At 48.8% G+C, this 19,303-nt stretch overlaps 1 protein-coding gene across 2 annotated transcripts in view; it reads right to left on the bottom strand.

The window, feature by feature from the left end:
• The window catches only part of DBF4B (DBF4B-CDC7 kinase regulatory subunit), a 308,603-nt gene that overhangs the window by 207,248 nt on the left and 82,052 nt on the right, over window positions 1-19,303 (bottom strand). For both annotated transcript variants that reach the window (XM_086923888.1, XM_086923889.1), the window contains exon 3: window positions 12,078-12,238. In XM_086923888.1, the coding sequence (XP_086780014.1) occupies window positions 12,078-12,238 (161 nt within the window). The remainder of the gene's footprint in view (window positions 1-12,077; window positions 12,239-19,303) is intronic.

Here is a 19,303-nt window from a genome sequence, read left to right on the forward strand (position 1 = left end):
TAGTAAATCCCTGTCCTTCTATCTAGAAGAAAACCATCTGCTAGAAAAGGGCCAATTTGGGTTTCAACCAAGGCATGGAACTGAAACAGCCCTAGTGACTGTACTTGACAACCTGAGAATGCAAGCAGACAATGGTAATCCATCCGTATTAGTGTTACTGGATATGTCGGGCAAATTCAACACGGTGAATCACAATATCCTGCTGAAAAGGCTAGAGGACATCAGAGTGAAAGGACGGGCACTGAAGTGGCTGCAATCATTTGACGGGCAGACAACAGGTGGTAACCATCTCACCGTTCACATCTCCAAGACCCCTGTGTGACACGGGGTGCCACAGGGCTCTGCAATAAGCCCTATCCTATTCAATATCCATCTGCGCCCTTTAATTGCAATTATTAAGTCCTTTGGAACGGATCTAGACAATTAAGCAGACAACACACAACTGGTGTTCTCCCTGGAAGGAAATCAAGCAGTATCCCTAGATAAATTCCAGCAGTGCATGTATAACGCCTCCAAATGTCTCAGGGAAAACTCCCTACAATTTAATGGAGACAAAACGGAGCTAGTATACTGCTACATGGCCAAAATGTCGTGGCCTTGGCCGTCTGAGTTCAGACTCACCCCTATGGATAAACTACTGACTCCAGCCAGAACAGTACGAAACCTGGGGGTTTTAATGGAGGATAACCTTCAAATGAAGTCACAAGTCAATAAAACAGTTAGCATCTGTTTCTCCCTGAAAAGAGGGCGAAGCCAGATTCTCATTCTCTACTGCCCAGTGCTACTAGACCCCTAGTAGTGAGTTATAGTAATCCAGTCTACTTAATATTATACTCTTTGTCCCTGGAAGCACCACAATCAGTGCTACTGAAGCGGTGTAGGATCCCGTCCACAGCAGCCAAATTGAGATTAAATAGGCAGCGCATGACCTCAACGACTTTAGCTTTAAAGGACCTTCACTCCAATTCAAATCCCTATGTAGTGTGTTTAGAGCAGTACATGGTTTTGGTCCAATGTCCATGCAGGAGAAATTTACCTGGTACACTCCTGGGAGAAATCTATTCTTCCAGTACAAATCTGGTAACCACTACTAGATTCAAGAAGACCGGGACAGGTAGCAGAGCATTTGGTGTAGCAGCCTCACGACTCTGGAATGATGTTCCCCCTGAACATCATACAAATTAAATCTCTTCTATTTAGGAAAAACTTAAAACCTTGGCCCTTCCCTACGGAGGAGTAAAATGAGTTCCCCATAACAGGCGAATAGGTTATCTGTTCTGCTCGGTGACAACTTGGTAAGTCGCAGCGCCAGGAAACCCGTAGGGTGACAGTTTTATGCGCTATATAAGTTCATGTTACAATTACAATGCATACCATCAGGTGAGATTACATCCTGATTCTCGACATCTGATGTCATTTAGAACACCTGAGTGCGTTCCAGTTCTTACGAATGCCCTTCGGATTGGCTTCCGCGGTTTTCCAAAGACTCATGAGCAGTGTTCTGAAGGGAGTTGACAACATGATGGTATTTGAGGATGATATTTTGGTTTGGGGTGGCAATATACATAATCATGACTGTGTTGAATAATGTATTGAAGACATTACAAGATGCAGGATTAACTGAGCTGAAAAGTGCAAATTTGGTGTGAGGCAAATCGACTATTTGGGACAGACTATCTAGGGACGGTGTTAAACCAAATATTTCTCTACTTGAGTCCATTGAAAATGCTCCGGCACCGGACAAGGAAAAGTTACGTTCCTTCCTGGGCCTGGCAGAGTATTATTCAAAGTTCGTGCAACACTTTGCAACTAAAGTACACAGTTTAAGATTCCCGATGAAGAAAGGTACACCACTTGTATGGAATCAAGAATGTCAGAGGGCTTTTTATAGCATAAAAGCAGACACAACTAAGGATGTGGATCTCAAACCTTATGATCCTCATAACAAGTCCACTAAGGTAGTGAATGCCAGTGCATATGGTTTGGGTGCAGTACTCATACAAAGAAAAGACGGAATGGAATGAGTGGTTGCTTTTGCTTCACGAACACTCAAAGGACCAGAAGCTACTTACTCAGTCATTGAAAAAGAGGCACTAGCTTGTTGGTGGGGTATCAATTATTTTACGACCTACATATGGGAACGATTTTAGAGTTGAGAACCGATCATAGACCTTTACTTGACATTTTCACCTCAAAGGGTGCTGGGAAGGCTACATCCAGGACAGCGAAGTGGTTGTACCGATTGCAAGAATAGGACTTCAAGTAAAGTTACGTGCCAGGTCATAAAAACATCAATGCAGATTACTTATCTTGGTTGCCTTTATCAGGGCATGTGGAAGAGGATGTTAGAAAGAAGAATGTCTGGTGGCTACAGTGGAGGAGTCATGCAAAGGGGCTGAGAGAGAGGGAGAGTGAAAACGGGCAGTTTCTCAGGACGCAACCTTGCAACAATTAATCACGTGCTCATCTGACCATACTGGACAATGCACGTGGATTTAAAAAAAAAAAAAACTCAGCGAGTACAGAATGGTATGGGCAGAATTATCAGTTGAGAGAGGCGTTGTCAGGAGAGTAGACAAGTTAGTAGTACTGGTTGCTCTACGTACCAGGTTGTTGAAATTACTGTATCAAGGACACAATAGTATGTCGGGTATGAAGAGGAGAGCCAGGTGTGATTTCTGGTGGCCTGGCATGGACAAAGACAGATGTGTACGCAATTGTGTAGCATGTATGTGTCGAGACAAATCACACAAGTCTCAGGAATCCACCATTTCGCCTACCAGTATGCCTGATAAACCCTGGCAAAATCTGGCTATGGACATATGTGGGCCGTTCAACCCTAGGGGGATAGATAACAAGTATGCCATTGTCATGATGGACTATTTTACTAAATGGCCAGAGGTTGAATTTATGAAGGAGACTAAAATCTTCCAACGTGATCGAGTTTTGGGAGGAGGAGTTCGGTAGGAAGTATATCCGGAGAGTTTCACAACTATCAATGGTCCGCAGCTTCTTGCAAGGGATGGTGGTAAATATATGGAAAGGGTGGATGTGAAGCACCTTACAACTGCCATTTAAAATCCCAGGGAAGACGGCATGGTAGAAAGATTAAACCATGTGTTAAAGGAATGCATGCAGATGGCAGACAGGGACGATTGCAAAAGAGCGGTGAAGGAGAGTATATGAAGTGACCGCACTGCACCTCATACTGCCACTCAGAAAACTCCATTCTGCCTTTTTGAGGGCTGTCTGGCATGTAACAAAGTGACACCGGCATGGATGTGTAGAGTGAGTTCCAGACATGTTGGTAGGGATGAGTTGGCACGCAGGGTGCATGACTACCAAGAAAGGTACACTAACAGATACAATGACAAAATAAGGTGCTGTAAACGCGGATTCAGGGTAGGCAATGGGAACGGAGGTTGGGAAATCAAAGAGTGGGACTGTCTAAATGGTCCAATCCAAAAGAGGTAATGAAGGTTGTTGGCTGCAATGTATTGTTAGAAGATGGAAGGAGGTGAAATGTACAGAAGGTTACTAAGTGTAATAAGTTGGAATGTGATGTCTGGTTGAAGGGAAAAAACGATTCTGGGATTTCGGCCTCTGGTTAGCCTGGGTGCCCTAGGCCAGATTGTGTCAAGTTCAAACAAGCTGGCAGAGGTATTATTTGTGTACTTCGACCTTGTATTCTGCTCATGCAATGTTCCCTCTGATGTTTCTATGGATCCATGGAATACGCTTATATTGTTTTTTTTGTTCTTTGTGTTAAGGGGGTGGGGGTATATGTTTTATCTATGTTGTGCCCTAGCAATATCTGCAGCTGGTTGCTATCTCCACTGGATTCTGTAGTGTGGAATTTAGGGAACAGAGAGCAGACATTTGCTGATGAGAAAGGACCGTTGGTGTTGTTGTACCGTAGGAATAAACCTTTCTAACCTACACAGAGTGGCTTCTGTGGACTTAACTAATCTTTTACTGCTTTAAATGTCTTACAGATTAAAAGTTAATGGGCTTAAAATAAGGAAGTCATAATTAAAATATTTCAACTTCCTAATGGTGAAAGTAAACGCAACATATGAGAGTTTAAAAATATTATTGGAGCAATTAATACACATCAATGTTCAGAAACCGACAGAAAACATTTCACATAGTATGCTATAAGACCAGACCAACCCAGATAGTTCTTACAGGATGATTTCAACACAGGTAAAAAGCATAAGAGGACCTTGGATGGCAAGAAAGGTTTTTCAACTCAAAGTAAACAACCCTTTTTGGTTTTAATCAGCTTAATCCTGGTCTAGACTGGAAGGGAAATAAGCTACAGGAAGGCAATACTACTAGATGATTTAACTGGAAAACTGGCAGCGGAAAAAACTCACTTGGTTTTTTAAATTAGTTTTTTTTGTGTTTTTTTTTAAAATCATTACATGCTCTATATTTAGCTACTTCCCCTGCTACCTTGAAATAGTAGCGGACAAAATAGATGCAACATATTTCTAATAAGCAGAGAAAGAAGTTTCTGAGCAGAGTGCTATTCACATTTATGGCTATCCCCAAGGTTTTAAATTGCTTGGGAAAAAGTTAAAACCAGAGAGATGGGGGGGTCAAGGTTAAACCAGAAAGGACGAAAGAGGACTGAGGACATACTTAAGACTTAAGAAATGCAATCTGGAAAGGTGAAGCAACTCTAGGTTGAAGAAAAAAATTCGAAGACAAAAGATTCTGCAGTTTTGAAATCGCAACTCTGTATTTCCTTTGCATGTGCGTCACAGAGTCACTATGCGTCGCCTTGTGTACTACCATGGTTCTGTGATCTACAGATCTCACTCTCCCAGTCATTTGTTTAGCAGTCAGTCAGATTCTGACATTCACTTAATAAAGGGAGATGACCGAGCAGAACAGAAATAGTAAGTTAAGAATTTCAGAACTTAAGATAGTGGCATTAACCTTCAGCAAAGTCGAAAAGTAAATGTTCAAACTAAGCTCTTTCGACAAATGGATTAGCAATAAGTTAACATATGACAATTCACTCTTCAAGTCTGTGAGTAACCATAAACAAATCATTACTACAGCCAGCTGTTCTAGTGTAAAATTTACAGCTTCTGTTGGCTAATTTAATTTGTCAAGTAAAGTTGCTCTGGTGGTGGTAGGCATTCCTCTTGGAACACGACACAGGGCACCAAAGATATTGGCAAAAGAAAAAATGCTTTTTTTGAAATAATTTCTATTGGTATTTTTTTAAACAAACATAATACAGAACAGAAATACTTGACTCGCTGGTTGTACAGGGTGCGTTACTGATAGCCTGGGTTACAGATGCTTGGCTACCCAGTGTTGGACATTGTGCAACATTTAACATATAACATATAACCTGAGGCTTTAAACGTTGGTGGGTGCCTGGCAAACGCTGCTGGTTGAATGGTTTGTGCGTCCTGGTCGGCCTCTACCTTTTAGGCTACTCTGTGGTGCGTGTTGGTTGACTGAGGGAAAGCTGTGGGGAGGTGGGGGGGGGGGGGGGTGAGATGGGGTGTAGGGCTGCCTGTTTGGTTATGGGAGTCCTGTACACATAGCTCATGGTTTGTTGCTCTCTTATCACAGTGGATCAAATGGGTTCAAGAATCTGTCCAGCGCGGACCATAGTCCTCCGTTTGGTTTTTTCCATGGTATGTAACGAAGTGTTGTGGTGTCTGCTCCTCTCACGAACGTCACCCAATTTAGACAACTTTTAAATGTGACCTTGGAGGTGTCCTTCCAGTTGTTGGGGACTATTTTTGTTGCCAATGTTAGTAAGAGATCTAACAGATCTCTGTCTTGTTGTGAATGTAGATCTGCTGTTATGAATGCGGTGGTGAGGGTGGAGAGTTCTTTTTTAAGGGCGCACCCTAGGATGTTGTGTATGAAAGAGAAGCCTTTGTTCCAATATCTCTTAACATTTGCGCAGTGGAGTATGAGGTGTGCCAGGTCGCCTTTTTCTAAGTCGCAGTTCCAGCAGCGGTTGTGTTTTCAGGCCTATGGCCGCAAGGCGGGCTGGGGTCCAGTAGAGTTTGTGTAGCAGTCAAAATTTTGTCTGGGCAAGGATCGGTGTTACCATATTTTTTGAGGGAGCTGACCATTGGTCTTTGGCTTGGTGTTCAGTTAGTGCTACATCTAGGCTGGTCTCCCAGAATTTAATTGTTTTAAATGTTCAGATTTAGCAGGTATTGGAATATTGATGGGGTTTGCTTAGTTAGGTTTGCTTTGGTTATGGCTGTTTTAAGTTTGAGGTAATTGTACAGTTCTATGTTTGGGAGGTTAGGTCTTGATTGTAGGGTGCTGAAAGTAATGGGTGAGCCCCCCTCTTCCAGCTGGGCGGGGAAAGAGATACCTAGTTTTCCCCATGTTTCTATTTTTAGGGGCTTCCCTCTGTATTTTATCTTGGGGTTTTACCCATAAAGATTCCCACTTCGAGTTTTTGATACTGTGTTTTAGTAACTTGTCTACCTTAAGGAGGGCTAGCTTGGTGTTCCTAAGTAGGATGCTCGCCTTTAGTGCTGGTTTGTTTGTGGTGAGGAGTGATAGTGGGTCGCGGTTGTTAAGGATGGCTTTTTCCATTTTGAACCACGCTGGTGTGTAGATTGGGTTGGTTGTGACCCAGTATATGCCTTGTCTTGCTATGGCAGTGGTTTGGAACGTTCTGTAGTCCGACAGATTCAGACCTCCTAGGTTCTGGTTTAGCCGTAGTTTTTTTAGACTTATTCTGGTTTTTTTTTTTATCTTGCCAGGGAAATTTGTTTATTAGTTTGACGGTTTTGCAGTGGAAGTAGTCTGCAGTGGAATCATCCCTGCGAGGTAATTGATCAATGGGGTGAGCATCATCTTAATTGTGTCTTTCCTCCCCCACCATGTTATGAACTTTGGAGACCAAGCCTCTAAAAGCTTTTTTCATCTTTGAGGGTGATTTTCTCATTTTGTTCGAGTGTGGACTGGAGGTTTTTCCCAAATTGTATCCCTAGATATTTGATGTTTCCTGTTTGCCAAGCGAGGCCTGAGTTGTCGATCACCTCTGGTGGTGTGGATGTTAGTGGCATGCAGTCAGATTTGTCTTTGTTGTGCTTGTACCCCGAGAGGGTCGAGTATGTACCTATGGTGCCCATGAGGGCTGGTATGGATGTTATGGAGGTTTCTGTGATGAGGAGTTATGTCGTCTGCATATGCGGCTAGTTTTGCAACAGTTCCATTTATGTTGATTCCCCTAACGCCTTTGTTGGCTAAGATGTCTTTGTTTAGAGGTTCGAGAGCTAGTAAGAAGAGAGCTGGTGACAGGGGGCACCCCTGTCTTGTCCCTCTCTCTAGTTTAAACTTTTCTGAAACGCTCCCGTTGATTGCTATTTGCGCCTTTGGGTCTGCATATAGTGCCATAACTTTCCGTGTTAAGTCTGCTCCCATGTTGTAAGACCATAGGCACTTTTCTAGGAAGTACCAGGACACTCTGTTGAAGGCCTTCTCAGCGTCTAGGGTGATTGCTACCGCAGGTCTCGTGTTTGTGACCGACTGTTCTAGGACGTGGCATAGCAGTCTTGTGTTCGAGCGACAGGCGTGCTTTGAGGTAGCCTACTTCTTTGTGCCCTATAAGTCTAGGTAGTACTGCGTTGAGACGCATGGCTATGACTTTGGCACATATCTTACAGTCTAGTTGATAAGGGAGATTGGTCTATAGTTTTGCGGGCGAAGTGGGTCTTTACCGTCCGAGGGGAGAACTACGATATTTGCCTCGATCATAGCGTTTGTCACTCTTCCCGCCCCTTCGCAGTGGTTGAAGGCCTTTTTCATGGTTGGGAGAAGTTGGGGTCTAAATGTTTTGTAGAAGGAGGCTGTATAGCCGTCTGGTCTGGGGGCTTTGTTGTCTTTAAGCGATTAAATCGCCATCTCAATTTCTGACTCACTCATAGCTCTCCCGAGCGCGTCTGCTTCTTCATTAGTTATCTTTGGTAGGTTTAGGCGGTTTAAGTACTCCGATACCCCCTCCTGGTCTAGTATAGCGTCACTCTTATAGAGGTTTTGGTCAAACTTGCGGAACGTGTGCAGGATCTCTTTATGTTTTGTGTGTGCGAAGTTGTTTCCGTCCGTGATTGAAGGTATGCAGTGCTGTCCCGGTATGTATTTCAGGTATGCTGCGAGTAATTTCCCTGCCTTGTTGGCCTCACATAGGTTGATCTGTTTGTATTTAGTGATCCATAGGCCCGCTCTTTCGCTCAGAATTCTGTTGTACTCTTACTTTTTTTTGTCAGTTCTACTAGGGCGGTTACATTGCTGGTGTCCTTACTGTGTGTTTCCTTTAGTCCTTTGAGGTCTGTTTCTAGATGGTGTATTTGCTCTTTTGCTAGTTTGTTACACTTAGCCATGATGCAGATAAGTGTGCCCCTGACTGTGGCTTTTAAGGCGTCCCATAGCGTTGCTGGGTCTATCAGGTGTGTCATTGTGTTAAACATATTCGTTGATGGCTTGCTCTATTCTGTTTCTATCCTCTTGTTTGGCTATAGATGGGTTATTAAACCTCCATTTGCGTGTGATTTGTTAGTTATGTCGGCCAGTTAGTTGTAAGCTGATGCAGGAGTGGTCCGAGATGGTTCTAGCCGCTATATCTGTGTGGTCAATTAGGTGGGTGTAGGAATTGTGTGGGGTGGAGTAAAATGTGTAGTCCCTGGTGTCTGGGTGCTGGAGCCTCTATGGGTCACTGTGGTTGAACCTATTGCACATATTTTTCAGAGCGGTGTGAGAAGACGGGGGTTTGCTGTGTGATTGTGATAGTCTGTCTAGGGTATGGTTAAGTGCTAGGTTAAAGTCCCCTGCCACCACTGTCATGTCACATGTTGGGCCCGATTCCATTCTTCTAGCAACATCCTCCCAGTATGGTGTGTCATCTGCGTTTGGGGCGTATAGGTTTATTACTTGAATTGTCTCACTGTCTCTCTTCAGTTGTGTTATTAGAATTCTGCATTCGGTGTCTTGTTGCCCTGTTATCATTCTGGCCTTCTTGTTTATGAGTGTTATGACTCCTTTCTTTTTTCTTGTCGCTGGTGAGCATGCGACCGCCCCTATCCATTTTGCTCTTATTCTGTCCGTGTCTTCTAGGGACAATCTTGTTTCTAGCAGTATGATGCCAGCTTTAGTTTTGGCTAGATAATCTAGGACTTTCTTTCTCTTGACTGGGCAGTTCAGACCCTTGACGTTTAGTGAGACTATCTTGAGGTCAGTTGTTAGGGAGGGGAGGTTATTGTGCGTCATGGAGTGGTCTGTTTCTGTAGGTCTTTCTACCATGATGTGTCACATTCTGGGACTCCCTCACTTTGTCCCTGGGGTTTTGTAGATCGGTGGTGCCTAGGCCCCAGGAAGGAGAAGGAAAAAAAAAGTGTAGTGGTGTTGTAGAGTAGCTAAGATACACAGGCTTTATCTGATACACATACTGGACAAACGGGACTAACTGGACAACGATAAAGACGGACAAGACAGACAAGACAAACAGCCCCATCCCCTGTCGCGCCTTCCTACTTCTCCACCGCCCCCCCACCCACCCCACCCTCCCTTCACATGGTTTGCTGAGCGTGCGACGGCAAGATCCCCTGATCTGCCTCCCCGAGATTGTGACCAGCTATTATCCCAAAGTTAGTTTGTCGTCTGTCCGTGCTGGTTGTTTTCGCTTATAAGGGCGACTGGCAGTGTTGGCCTTTAAAGGAACAACTCTTGTGCTACAATATAGCCCCCTTTTCCACTAAACTAGGTGGGCAGCTGGGTAGACACTTTTTTATTGTGCAAAGGATATGAAGGCGCCAGTCAAGATAGCTTTGCTGTGGTGGCACAGTTCTGAGATTTGTGGTTCTTCTGAAGTAGATCTGGTTGGTTGTCTGAGTTGCAGTTCTTATTTCCTTTCTTGGTTACCGACGTCAGCATCCTCCATTCTTGGTTCAGGCGATGCTCTTCTTTTGCTTGATCCTGGTGTTGCAGTTTCCATTTCTTGATGTATCGGGTCTTGCAAATATCTGTACAGTTCGTCTGGCTCCTTTAAGTTTAGAGCTCTCCCTTTATTCGTTATCCTGAATCTGGTTGGTCCCGCGAATGTGATGTTTTCTTTGCTTTTCTCACTGGGCAAGGAAGCCTTTTCTTAGGTCTACTGTTCTTTTCGAATAGTCTTGGGTTAAGATTATTTTGTGACCGTTCCACTGCGTTACCTGGTTTCTACGCGCTATCGCGAAGATGGCTTGTGTAGTGTGCCCGAAGCGGTTTGCATATGATCGGGTGCGGTGTCAATATGTTTGCCGAACTAAACACTGGGACCCTGTATGCCTTGTCTAGCTCAAAGGGCTGGTCTAGTTTGACATTGGTGATTTTGGGGATTAGGTCTTCGATGAGGGCCCTGCATGAGCCGGCTTGGTCTTCTTCCCCCTCAGGGACCCCAAGGATCCTATGTGGCCCTTTCTGGTGCGGTCATCCAGCTCCGTTGTGAGTTTTAGCACCATCGCTGTGGATTTTGCCAAGGCATCGATTATTTTATTCGTGTTTCGGTCCGCGTCTTATGTCGCTGACTATGTTTTACCGCTGTGATTCGGTTTGACGCATGGTTGTCTTCTCTGGCTGCTGCCAGCTCCAATTGGATTGCATCCGTCGTTTGCTTGGTCGATTTGGCCAAGTCGTGCACTTCGGCTAGTTTTTTCAGTATCATGTCCGCGTGGCGTTAAGATCAGCTCTTTGTTTTATGGGAGAGTCTGTGGGGGAGTTTCCTCTGTTTAGCTTTGATTGTTGACTGGCCATTGTGTGGAGGCCTCTTTGTTTGGATTAGTTGGAATCTTCTGTCCCCTTTCTGACCAGTAGTCAGATTCCAGTGGTCTTTCTTAGTCGTTCTTTTTCTAATGGGTTCCGCTGCTGTTTGTTCGGGGGCTGTAGTTATGGGGTTACTGGTTCTTTTCGTTCTTTCTGTATTGGCCCTGGGCCTGTAGGTCACTTCACCGTGTACTTTTCCTTTCAGGGCTTCCCCGATGCTCTTACGTTCGCCACGGTCTTGTTGATCGCTCATGCACTTTTGGTATTTACCGCTGTTGGTGCAGGGATCGTTGTCCCCCCCCCCCCTCCTGTGGCAATATTGGTCTTAAAATGGCCCCCTTGCGCTTAGTTGCAGTTCAGATTTGAGTAGGGTGTGGATTGCGAGCTGTTGAGTGGATAGTTTCCTCGTGTGGATCGCTTCCTCGTGTGGTTGATTTGATGTCTGTGTGCGCCTGCCTACAATCGCGATCCCGGGGTTTCTGTTTAACAGGAGTTGCGGTCATTGTATCATCGCGTACTCATTCCTCAAAGCTTCCCCGTGCTTTCCTTTATGCAACTGTTTTCTGTTCTAGTAGTTTACTTGCAGCCCGCCTACTCCAAGATGGCGGCCCCCCACGCTGGTTTCGGTATCGCTACCGGGTTAGGTATATTCCCGCCTCGACTGCCTCAGTTTTGTTGTGTGGGGTTGGAACCGCTTGTAATTTGTGATACCTTTTCGGCTTCCTCGTGCTTTTTATATGTCCGTTTTCTGTTCTAGTTGTTTACTTGCAGCCCGCCTGTTCCAAGTTGGCCGCCCCCACGTTGGTATCAGTTTCAGAATCACCAACTGGCTCGGTACCCTCCCTCCACACATGCAAGATTGTCTCCGCTTTGTTGTGTGAGGTTGGAACCGATTGCAGTTGGCCGGTTACGCTCACTTTTGGTACTTTTTAAGCTTTGGTGGCTTTTGATGAGGGTGGTGGTCGCCATCTTAGGTACGCCGATGGGATGTTAATAGGGATGCCGCTTTCCTCTCAGTTTTGTCGGTTGGTGTGCTCAATCCGCTCATTCAGTGCTCAGTACCTTCAGCCAGGTGTTTGGCAGTTTTCCCGGTTTTCTGGCTGATGTTAAAATGAGAATTTGTTCCAGTGTTAATGACAAAGCCCCCTACGGGCACAATTTTGGGACCATTGGTTGAAATTTCCAACTAACATCACCCTCTTTTTTATTGAAAATGTGTATATTTAACACTTTTGAAACAATTGCACACACAGTATGCAGATGCTTTTCCTTAATAGACTTACCCCACCCAGTTTCCTGATAGTTCCGACAAGGATTTCTGAGCTCCTGTTTCGTGGCAAATCCAGGTAAAAGGATTTCCCAGAGAATGGTAAATTCCTTGATGAGACAGACAAATCCAAGGGTTGCTCTGTGGCTACTTTCATGCCGTATCCCGCACTGGTACCTGTATTAAAAAAAAATTACACAAAAAAATGAAAAGGACAATTTCTTTGTATTTTACCAAACAATACAGTCCAAAACACAGTAGAAGTCATTAAGCTGGTTTCATCTATACAACAAGCATGGCCAAAGTCCATAGGTCTCAGCTACTAGATTAAAACTATTGACATTGTCAATGTTTCGCTATATTGTACGGCAGCGCCGCTGCAGTGCAGCATGGCTGAAAGTGAATATAGGTTTTTTTAAAGCTGGTAGCATCAATCAGTGTGTTTTTATTGCTAACAGGAGGGAAGTCGAGGGTTAGGCAATATGCACAACAAAGTATGTGTGGGGTGAATTTTTGTGGGGGGGAAGAGGGGGGTTAAGACAACCATAAGTGCCACTTTTTAGTTATGGTACAAGCAACATGGGGGGCGTGGCTAGCAGCCGACGGAGATGGTCGCTGCCTAAAGCGGCTCCCGACCTCCGCCCGCTAATCCTGCAAATAATCCACTGTACACGTGGACATACCCCCCCGAAACTCGGGGGGAGTTCCGACGGCGGACCCCAGTGCCTGCTTGGGGGCCGGCGGCACCCTGCTAGCCGCTGCGAAACGGCTGAAAACCAGTGGTAAAGAGTGCACCCGGGTGTTGGGCAAAATGGCGACCGCAACGAGGCCCTGACTGTGCGGCTGCCGGAGGCCGCGGCCGAAGATCGTAGAGGCGGTGTTGCGGTGGAGACTGCCCCCTGTCCGATGCAACTCGAATCAACGGAGGCGCATCCCAGCCAGAGTACCATGGATCCGGCCCCCTGCTCCGGGTGAGTCTCTGTGCGACCCCTCACCTGACCGGGGGATCTACGAGACTCCCCGGCTTCTGGGCCCAGACGGAGCTTGGCCCTGGGGAAGACAGCCCCCCGTCCTTCCAGCGGACCCTCGGCGAGCGGCGCCCTGTCGCAGATGGGGGATCACCCTGCGGGCGGCGTGGGGGAGAGAGCTGCGTGGGGGGGCCAACTGGCGAATGACGCCCTGAACTGGCTGGATCCCCCACCACCGGGACGCCTGACTACGCGACCCCCCCGGCTTGGGGCCTACGGCGAACAGAGACTGCCATCTACCGAAGGCCTGGGGAGGCCTGGAGACACCACCGGTTGGGACCGGAAAGCCGCCACTGGAGCCCCGGACTCTATCTGAGACCTCACCCCGAGCCCATACTCCCTGCCCCGCTGGCCTTCATCACTGCTGGCCTTTCGGGAGCTCGGAGAAACTCTGGAGGCGGCTGACCTGCCTCCCTTCTAGCCAGTCTGGAGGAACCCGGGGGCTGCAGTGCGACGACGAACTGAGGGGCGCCTAGTGCTAGGAGGAGCTGCTGTGCACAGCGGTACTCACTCACCGCGTGGGCATTTGCGCTAGGCGAACTTAGCGGGCCAGAACTGCTACGTGGCCCCCCTGGCCTATACGGCTCTTGAATGCCCTCGGCGCTGGAGCTTGCTATCCCCCTGCGGAACCGGGAGTACCTCACGACTGCGGTGGGTCCATGAGAGGGGTGGATCCGTTGGAGGCCTGGCGCGTCTCCGTCATTGTACCCCATCACTGGCCCTTGACCCTGAGTGCCTCCCTGGACCGCACCAACAGCAGAACACTGAGCTGGACCGCAGGCGGGGAAGCGGAGATCGCCAGCCCCGACAAGGAGGGCCTGCGCCTGGGACCTACGCCGCGTCGCTGGACTGGACCTCGTGGGGCAGCGGACGTGTGAAAGTGCTGTGAGGCCCGGGGTGACCCGAGTTAAAGCTCGAACGGAAGCCTTCCTGGCTGCTACCCTCCTGGTTGCCCGTTGTGGGGTGCGCCTGCCACCAGCGAACCTTGTTGGGGCCCCAGACACCCATCCCGATTCAAGATGGGGAAGCCCAAGGGGGCGAACTGAGACTGCAACCCAACCACTGAATCACCTGACGACGTTCCGCAGCCCCCGACAGAACTACAACAGATGCAAAACCGCATCCTAGAGGCCATCGCAGCCACGAAAGACGCTCTACATCAAGACATCCTGCAGGTGTCGACGGGTCTGGGGCTCCTACGTGCAGACCACGGGAAGCTGGCGGACAGGGTCAAATCTGTGGAAGATACCTTGAAAGACGTAGTGCCAGCACACAAGACCATGGAGGGGCGACTTACAGAGGCTCTGGAACGCATACAGACCCTGGAGAGACGGGCGGAGGATGCCGAAAACCGCAGCCGGCGGAAAAACGTGCGCCTAGTGGGCCTTCCAGAGAAAAAAAAAAAAAAAAAAGAGGGCTCTGACATGGTGGGTTACCTGAGCGAATGGCTGAAAACGGCAGTTGCCCCGGAGGGCCTTTCGCCCTTTTTCACACTAGAGCGTGCGCACAGAGTCCCGGCCAAACCCCTGAAACAGGGCCTACCACCTCGCCCAGTGGTCATCAAATTGCTACACTATAAGGACAGAGACTGGCTTCTGCAAAGGACCAGGGAGGCAGGCCCCTTTCAAGTGGACAATAGTATAGTCACGCTATTCCCAGACTACACGTCCGAGACTCCAAAGCGGCGGGCCGCTTTCCTTTCCATTAAGAAAGCACTGCGAACGGAAGGCATACAATATTCACTCCTTTTCCCAGCCAGACTTCGAATAGTAGTGGACGAGAAATCGCTGTTCTTCCCCACGACGGCGGAGGCATGGGCCTGGTGGGACACCTACAAAGCGGGCACGGACAGAGCCCGGTTTCGAGAGGAAGAGGAACGACAGAGGCAGCCGGTGAGGAAATCGCGGAAGCTCCGGGGGCGCAGACAGGGGTCCTGGAGGCCTACGGAATCCCAGACAGAGGACGAGAGGAGAGTGGTTCTGCAGGCTGTAAAGGACGTCTCGGGCTCGGCACTTGCCCAATCGGGGAGAGTTTCGGGCTCGGATGAACAGGGAACGGGCTCAGAGACGGAACTGAGTTCGGCAGCATGAAGGGACCAGCGATCATGCCACAGACGTCGGGGGAAATACTTGGGAGCTGAGAGAGGAAAATGGCGCTCTTACAGGAATGGAGGCTGTTGGGGCTACCGCCTGGACACCTAAGCAGGCAGCTGTAAGACTGGATCATCGTGAGTTACACTGCGTATTGTGGGGCGGGGGGACTGGGGACTGTGCTTAAAAGTGCTTGACCCTAGTTCACGCTCCTTAGGGCCCATAAGGCCTCCGTAGTTAAGACTGCAGATTAGTAGAACTTGTGAGCACGTTTGCTCGTACACAGTTTGGATGGGAGCAGCTCTTTCGGGGGTTAGGTCCTGTTCTGGGGGGGGGGGGGATGGGGGGGGGAGGGGCCTGGAGAAGTTGGGGTGACTCAAGGCGCAGTGAAGGGGGGGGGGGGGGGGAAGAAGGGGAAGTTTTGAGGGGGGCGGGAACAGTCACGCCTGTCGCCAGGAGGCGATACATCATTGAACTGATCCGAACACTGTGGGACAATGGCTAATGTGGGATCGATAAAATGTGTCTCTTGGAATGTGAGGGGGCTGCACACTATGGCAAGGAGGCATAGGATTCATGCTTATCTGGTTCGGAGAGGAGTACACAGAGTTCCTACAGGAAACCCACCTGACAAAGAAAGAGGGAATCGCGCTGCAGCGTAGGTGGAGAGGGCACTTATTCCACACCACATATTCGGCCTTTGCTAGAGGGGTGTTAATATGGATAAGGGCGGGTACACCTTTCCAGGTAACCAGACACATAGTGGACCCTGAAGGAAGATTTGTGGTGGTCGAGGGCAAACACATCGTACTCAGCAGTATCTACGCACCCAATATAGACCAGGCAAACTATTTTGCAAAGCTATCCGGGGAACTAGCCAGTTATCTCACAGGCCCGGTTTTGAAGGGGGGTGGGGGGGACTTCAATTCCATAGCAGACACTGTACTAGATAGGTCACATCCACCACTGCATACATCCCCAGTACATAGGCTAGCGAGATGCAGGTCAGACTGGCAGGGAAAATGGGAACTGTCAGACGCCTGGCGCACACAACACCCAGCAGAGCAAGACTACTCGTTTTACTCCAGCCTGCATGACCATGTCCGCATTGACTCTTTCCTATGCTCCCGGTCGGTGCTTCCTGCAGTAGCCAGGACTGAGTATCTGGCGCGCACAATCTCCGATCACAACCCGCTACTCCTAACACTGAACTGGATGACTGAAATTTTGCAGATTCCGACGTGGCGGCTGCGACCGGACACGCTAGATGACCCTCCTTTCCGGGAGGAGCTGGAAGGGAGGATCTCAATATTTTGTGGAAAATGAGGGTTCCGCTACTACCAGATCAGTGGAATGGGACGCCTTTAAAATTATAGTAAGAGGCCACTCCATAGGAAAGTATGCTGGAGTGCGCAGGACCCTGCTGGATGACCTGGAAAAAGCCGAAAGTATGCTGAGGGAGGCCGAACTAGCGCGCCCCAACCGGCCCGAGCTCCAGGGGAAGGTTAGCGAAGCGAGGGAGGCGGTGGCAGTGGAGGTGGAGCGCATCCGTAGTTTTGATTATAGGACGTACCTAACGAAATCGCATGCGGAAGGGGACAAAACTGGAACACTCCTAGCTTGGCTGGCGAACCCCACCAGGAGCAGCCACTCTATCTTGGCCCTGAGGAGGGAGGGGGGCCGCATCTGTAGCACGCAATCAGATATATTAGACAGCTTTCGGTCGCATTATGAGGACTTCTAGAAGAGCACGCTGGGGGACCAGGGAGAGGCGAAAGACGCCCTTTTAAGTGATTTACAGTTACCGCGGCTTGACCAGGACCAGGCAGACGCCCTGGGGGGCCAAATAGAGTTGACAGAATTAAGAGGGGCGGTGAAGCAGATGGCATGTAACAAAACTCCGGGCATAGACGGACTGTCCATTGAGTTCTATGGGCGTTATCTGGAACAATTGGCCCCAAAGCTCCAAATAGTATACAATGAAGCCAAGGATAAAGGCCGGCTCCCCCAATCAATGTGCGAGGCCATAATGATTCCTCTGCTGAAGCCACGAAGGGAAAGCACGGACCCGGCGTCCTATAGGCCGCTGTCCATGTTAACAGATTACAAGATCCTAAGCACAGTGCTAGCCTCCAGATTATTAACCCACATGCAAGACGTAGTCCACAAGGACCAATCCGGATTTATACCCACCCACAACACGACACACAACATCCGCAGACTGCTAAGATTAGTAGACGATCCACCTCCGGAGGCAAGAACTCCCCTCGTGTTGGCTGTTGACATAGAGAAGGCCTTTGATAGCCTAGAATGGGAGTATCTATATAGAGTGATGCAGAGTTTCGGCCTAGGAGGAGGATACATAACTTGGACGAAGGTATTATACGCGTCTGCGAGAGCAAGAGTGAGGGTTGGCGCTCTGGTCTCCCACCAATATGAGGTGAATCGGGGTACCAGACAGGGATGTGCACTTTCTCCCCTACTGTTTGCGCTAGCGGTGGAACCTCTTGCAGTGATGGCCAGGCGGGGTGACTATTACAAAGGGTTGGAATTAAGAGGGACGCAGCACTTCATCTCACTATATGCAGACGACATCCTCCTCTATTTGGAGGATGCAGAGAGAGCGGTGGAGGGTGCGGAGAGACTGCTAGCGCGCTTCAGGGCCTTATCAGGCCTAAACGTAAATTGGGCCAAAACCTGTCTCTTCCCCCTACGGAAGGAAGAGGAGCAACCTCCAGCCCACACACTTATTAGATGGGAACCTAACTGCCTAACCTACCTGGGTGTACACATATACCACGAGCCGGCGAACATGCTGGACGGCAATGTGGAATGATGTGTCTGCGCTCTGCAGAACAGTATGTCCTTTTGGGCCACCCTGCCTCTGTCAGTAGCCGGTCGGGTATCTCTTTTAAAAATGGTAGCCTTGCCGCGCTTGCTGTACTACTTCAGGACTCTCCCCATTTGGGTGCCTGGAGCGGTTTTTCGGCAGTTGAGATCGGCGATTATATCATTCTTATGGGGAAAAGGCAGACGCAGAATTGCGTTTGCAACACTGACCCGCCCCAAAGACGACGGAGGCCTAGCAGTCTTAGATTTCGAACTCTACTACCTGGCTGCCCAACTTCAAACCTTTACGCAAGAAATTGCGAGAGCTTACCGCAGCCCGGAACAGGAGAGAGACAACGGTACCCCCCGCCATGTACTGGCTTATATTGCCCTGCAACAAAAGCTAGTGCTCAGAGACCTATCCCAAGAAGAACAGACGTTCCGATTATGTTGGAACCGCTCGCAGAAGCGAGCGGGAGTCTAGCACCCATATGCGCCTGAAATACCACTGGGCATGGTGACAGCACTCCCACACGGTGGAGATTGGTCGAGGCTCCAGCTATGGGAGGCAGCGGGGTTGCAGATGGTGGGAGATCTCTATGATGATGGTGTGATGGCCCCATACCAGACGTTACAGGAGCGCTATGATCTCCCGAGAGGGGATTACTTACTGCACGCGGCTGTGGTGAGAGCCATTCAGGCTAATTTGGGGGGGGGGGGGGGGGGGGGGAGGACTGCTCGAACCACCGACGACACTGGCCTGCCAATACACAATGATGTCGGCGGGCACCTTCAAAGCAGTAACGTGCCTCTATTCCAGAATGCTGGGTGAGTCCTTGCAGCCGCTTGCGGTGCTGAAGGCCAAATGGGAAGCGGACCTGCAGGTGGAAATCCCGGACACCACGTGGTCCTAACTAGTACAGAGGGCCAGAAAGAGCACTAGAAATGCGCGCTTCCAGCTAATACACTTCTACATTATTCATAGGGCCTACCTCACCCCGGGCAAAATTGCAAAATACTTCGGAGCAGAGGACGCGGCGTGCCCCAGATGTAATAGGGTAGGAGCGGACCTAGTGCATATGCTACGGGACTGCCCTCATCTGCAGGATTACTGGAGGGACATTGGCAACACATTGAACGAAGTGGCGGATAGGGACCTGACGTACGATGGAGCGGTCAGCATATTACATTGGTTCCCACACACACCCAAAAATAAAATAGAGCAAGTTCATTGACATGGGCCTAATTTTAGCTAAGAGGGAGTTGACCAAGGGATGGAAATCAAAAACGGGGCC

Source organism: Lissotriton vulgaris, chromosome 5, assembly GCF_964263255.1.
Source record: "Lissotriton vulgaris chromosome 5, aLisVul1.2, whole genome shotgun sequence".
NCBI classification, from domain to species: Eukaryota; Metazoa; Chordata; class Amphibia; order Caudata; family Salamandridae; genus Lissotriton; species Lissotriton vulgaris.